Below are 4,710 nucleotides of genomic sequence, written 5' to 3'. Positions count from 1 at the left end.
CTCCAAACCAAAGCCCTTATTCACCTCCTTGGTTTGTTGGCAGGTGGCCGACATGAAGATGATCATCTACAGGGATGAAGCAAAGCGGACATTGCAAAGGAACAATCCAACGGGGAAAAAGGAGAGGAAGGAGACATTGCGAGCCAAAGAACAGGAAGCTGTGGAGATCCTCCTTTCAGAAGACATCCTGGACACCCGCCCAGTCCAAATCTCGGGCCCCTAGTTGTTTTTGAGTTCATAAACACACTCTACACCAAATTGCCAAGTCGATTGCCCTTCACTACCCAACCGGTAATTGGTGTACTCTTGTAACCGTTGAAGCTCCTTCCTTCGGGATTATCCAGTGACAATGGTTACATTGTCCATATGTATAATACCCCCTTCATAATACAACTTATTGTTTTATCAAAAAAGAAGAAGAAGAAGTTTAGCTCTAGAGAGAGAGAGTGTGTGTGGGTGTGTGTATACAAAGAGACGATCATCGATTCATGAGGATAGGAAGAAATAAGTTTGATAAAATCGAGCCCAAGGCCCCAAAAAAGGCACCTCTTTCATGCTGCATGGATACGGCCAAATGGCGAAAAGCGTTCGTGCCACGTAGGCGGAGATACAACTGCATTCCGTCGTGTGCTTCATTATTAATTTTCACGTTACTTCCCATCATCCCCCAAAAAAACCACCACACAGGAATTTGCCCCTTTTCGTGATTCTTACTCCACACGTTTAAAAAAACCCACTAAACACACACCCACAGACACACAGAGAGAGCATAGAAGTAACTACCAGGCAGAGCAACATTTTTTCTGGAAACAACCATCCCTGCCCATCGTCCCTTTCACCGTCCGTCTTTACGGCCTCGCCACAGAGGATTTTTAGGGTTTTTCGCCTTTCCTTGCACAAGAATATCTGTCTGTCTGTCTGTCTGTCTGTCTGTCTCTATATCTTTCCCTCTCCACGGTTTGACTTCTGGCAAAGGGGGGCTTCCCCTCCCTCTATCTTATTACAATCATCATCGGCTTCCCTATTTTCAGGTGCTGTTGATGTCTCCCTCCCCTCCGTTGTGACCTCAAATTGCCTCCCCCCGGCCTCCGCAACCCCAATGGCGGACAATCTCAGCAGCAGAGGTGCAGATGCTGGCGACGAGCATGTCTCGCTCTCACCTCCCGGCAGTGGAAGCGGAAGCGCAGATTGGGAGCTTGTTGCATCCGAGGACCCTAGTTCCCCCTTGCCTCAATCCAGCTATGAGGATTACGGCCTCACAGGTAGCCCCAGTCTGCAGAAGCAGAACTCTGACTCAGATGGTGATGGTTTCGAGGATGAGTTCATCGGTTCTGAGGGCTCAGATTTTGGAGTTGCACCGGTGAAAACCCCGGACGAGATTGATGCGATTTCTTCATCGTTTCAGGAGGTGGGAGGGATCATGAGGTTGGAGGGTTTAGAAGGAGAACGGGCATATCAGGCTGAATCACTCGAGAACAGCCCTGGGACTTCTATTCATGTCGTTTTAACCCATGCAGATGCTGCGGTAACCCCTGAAGCTGTGTATGATGCTATACATGCACAGGGGATTGCAGAAGACATCAGAGGCACAGAGGAAGATCAGTCGGTTGGTTTTGAAGAGAGCTCCTCCTCGGTTGTGCAGCCTGGAGACAGCAGGGATCGAGAAGAGGAGGTGGCTATGCGTAGTGAGGGCATAGAGCATACCTCTGCCCTTCAAGAGTTTCTTGCACTGGACTCGGGATCTGCGGTCACAATACCTGAGAATGATGATTTAGACAGCCCTCCACTGACGATGGGTCATGAGAGGTCATCCAAGCCCATATTCTCTCTAGCCTGGTTACACAAACAATTGATCCGGTGGAAGGTTTACATTGGCGGTCATGCAAAGATTCTCTGGTCAGTTGCTGTAGCTGCAGCAGTGTTAGGGCTTCTCATGTTGGGGCGAGGGTGGCAACGTCTGCAAGCTCAAAACCGCATTCTAGAGCAGGAGCTTCATGCGAAAGACAAGGTAGTGCAAGTCATTCCTGACCGATCGTGTGATACTTTCTTTCAATGGTTCTGATGCCTGCTCTTGCCTTTGTTTTCTGCAGAAGATATCTCAGCTTATGTTTCAGTTGATTCAAATGAAAGATGTCCTATCAAGGAAACGGAGAATTCCTGTGATAAGACAGATTCTGACTTTGGACTAGACGTTTAAAAGGAGTTAGCATGCCCCTTATTATGGTACAGGTTGGGTTTTGGTTAATCCCACATGCAACTGCTATATCTTGAAGATCCTCTTCTGTATGTTCAGTGAAGTATTTGGTAGGAACTGCATTGCAAACCTTGCTTCTGCTACTTATTTAGGTTGTGCCTCAATCCTTCGATTATGTTGAGGGGGCAATGGAAGAATCTTTTGATAATGATGCCATAACTCCCTGTTTTCTGGGCATTTATAAACTAGTGCATTTTTGGCCTTCTAGCACATCCATTGCGCTTTTAGATAACCCTGAGCATTACGTGCTATGATCAGTATGATGTATATGCATGGTTTCTTGGATACAATTAAGCTCTTTTGTATGATTAACAATACATCTTCATATTTGTGATTAGCCTGGTTAGCATTCTTTAGTAGTTTTGAGTGCAACAGTATTCAGTCTGAGAATACTATTTAGTAAAGTGTCTGAAGCATTAAGAGTGTACTGTCTATGTTCTCCAAAATTGAAAGAAAGTGTTGTCTTCGTGTACAAGTCATTTACTTCTTACCTTAGGTATGCAGGAAACTAGCCAATACACTGATGCAGAGCTATTGATTAATGGCAGTCGATTATCTGAAGGTCTTGCACAGTTAATACTATGGTGAAGAGCTTACTTTTTGCATTTCTCAGTGAATTTCTCTCTCTCTCTTTGTGAGGGTAGTTTTGAGAAATGGGAGCTGCCTTTTGAGGCGAGTTGAAGCTTTTGATAATGGTGCTAGTACAGGAAATTGTACATCATTGAGCATCATGTACAAGAATTGGGTGCAAAGTACTGTCAACGCTGATTTATGCTAGTCTCATGGTTAACTATGTTGGGCCGAGTGATCTGGCATATGTGAAGATTAGTGGGCAGACTGTATTTCCTTATCTTATCTGTACATATATTGAGAGCTGTTGTAGCTGCCGAAAAGAACAAGAAGGGTGTAGCTGTACTGCAAAGCTGTAAAGTGAGCTATGAGGCATAGTCGCGTGCTTATGAAGCTTGGTCATTCTACATGTCTCAAAGAGTTATCTATGCTTTGTATGCATTTGGTTCTCTTATTAAGTTACGTGTGATTGCACTCGAGAATTGTGTGGTTATCCTTGCTAGATTCCATCGACCATGACCAACGCTTGATTTGTTGAATCCAATGGGGGGTGATATGTTTTGTTCAGATGTTTCGAGTGTTATCATATAATAAAGCTTTCAGAGGCTTTTAAAACATTTCGAACGCTTAGTAAACCGATTTGCCATCAAGGAGAGATTTCATTGCAATCACTCCACGAGCACTTGTGTCAACATGATGTATGCATGGACGTTTGGGTTCTTGCCTTCCTCAATTAATGTCCCTCTTGGGAGGGTTGTCATGTTTTGATTAGAAAAGTGATTACAGAATCGAACATGTATTCACATGATGTGTGTGGAGGCTTGGGTTTCTTTTATTCTTAGTTAGTCTCGCCTTCCTAGGGACTAGAATTCTAACCACAAGGGGGTCATAAGTGATTTCATTAGGAGGTTTTGATATTGTTGAGAGCATTTTTCCATGATAGTTTTGAAACACAATTGCCTTACTCGAATGTAGCAAAATGTGCCAAAATGTTGATGTTGGAAGTAATCGAGCCTCTTATTGAGTTGCTCTATAATTTAAATAAAGAGGCAGCAATTTGGATTCACTTTACAATCCAAAAAGAAAAAGAGAGCAATTTAGAGTGAAATGAACCTCACAAGTTGGAAGCTTTTGTTTTTTTGTGATGGTTTCTAAGTGGAGAATGAAGCTTGACTAACAAACTAGAGACATTCTCTCATAGGCACTACAGGAAAGGGAAATTTGTTGAATTAGCTTCTTATTTTCATTGCCAAACGCCTTGTGAGAAATTCTTTCTTTGTATACAATAATATTATATGAGCTTTTAGAATATTTTGATGCAAGAGAGTTTGTTACAATTGCTCGATTGAATCATGCCTTTAGTGCCCTTGCAAGGTTGTGGAGATAGCCTATTGGATTTAATCAATATTTGCACTTTAAAATTTGTGAGATAACCTATTGGTTTGTAGGTATAATGGTATCATGGCTCTTCCCTTGCTCTCTTGGTTGACCCTTAGAAGGGATGAGCGTTGGAGAGATGCTTAGATTTGAAAGTGATGAATCTTATGAAAGCAATGAGACTTTTTTTTTTGCTCCCTTCGTTGATATTTTTGGAGGGAAAGCACTTACCCTTGAAGGAATTGAAAGAATGGTTGGGGAAAGAATAAGCGAAGAATTCTATGAATGTAACAAAGAAATTTGAGTGTGATGTAAGCATTCCCCTCTTTTTACGGTGGGGAGTTGCATTAGACCCACTTGAACGAGAAAGAGAGCTACATAAATGCACAATGCAAACATACATGAATTGCTACGAATTGGGAACAAAAATGAGCTAGACATGGATTGTAAGTGTGCAAATAGTAAACAAAAACTATTTGTAATGCCATTACAATTTTTGAATCATGGAG

At 42.7% G+C, this 4,710-nt stretch overlaps 1 protein-coding gene across 4 annotated transcripts; it reads left to right on the top strand.

Moving 5' to 3' along the window:
- Positions 1-752: 752 nt before the first annotated feature.
- Positions 753-3,263, top strand: LOC148037758 (uncharacterized). 4 transcript variants are annotated; one of them, XM_087676726.1, is made up of 3 exons: positions 753-2,008; positions 2,091-2,229; positions 2,803-3,263. In XM_087676726.1, the coding sequence occupies exons 1-2, from the start codon at positions 1,100-1,102 to the stop codon at positions 2,187-2,189; spliced, it is 1,008 nt and encodes a 335-aa protein (XP_087532852.1). In that variant the 5' UTR covers positions 753-1,099; the 3' UTR covers positions 2,190-2,229; positions 2,803-3,263. The 4 variants fall into 4 exon arrangements, with proteins under 4 accessions (XP_087532852.1, XP_087532850.1, XP_087532851.1 ...); XM_087676724.1 differs by having other exon boundaries at positions 2,759-3,263; XM_087676725.1 differs by having other exon boundaries at positions 2,751-3,263.
- Positions 3,264-4,710: the final 1,447 nt, after the last annotated feature.

Source organism: Lygodium microphyllum, chromosome 4 (genome assembly GCF_053477565.2).
Source record: "Lygodium microphyllum isolate KBCC chromosome 4, Lygodium_microphyllum_v1.1.10, whole genome shotgun sequence".
Taxonomy (NCBI): domain Eukaryota; kingdom Viridiplantae; phylum Streptophyta; class Polypodiopsida; order Schizaeales; family Lygodiaceae; genus Lygodium; species Lygodium microphyllum.
Note: the sequence above shows the minus strand (reverse complement) of the source record. Positions and strands in the feature narration are given on the sequence as shown.

Excerpts from the sequence above, each read along its gene's own strand:
- LOC148037758 (XM_087676726.1), top strand. The coding sequence starts at position 1,100 with ATGGCGGACAATCTCAGCAGCAGAGGTGCAGATGCTGGCGACGAGCAT. Across the intron at positions 2,009-2,090 it reads AGCTTCATGCGAAAGACAAG|AAGATATCTCAGCTTATGTT; the intron begins GTAGTGCAAGTC and ends TGTTTTCTGCAG.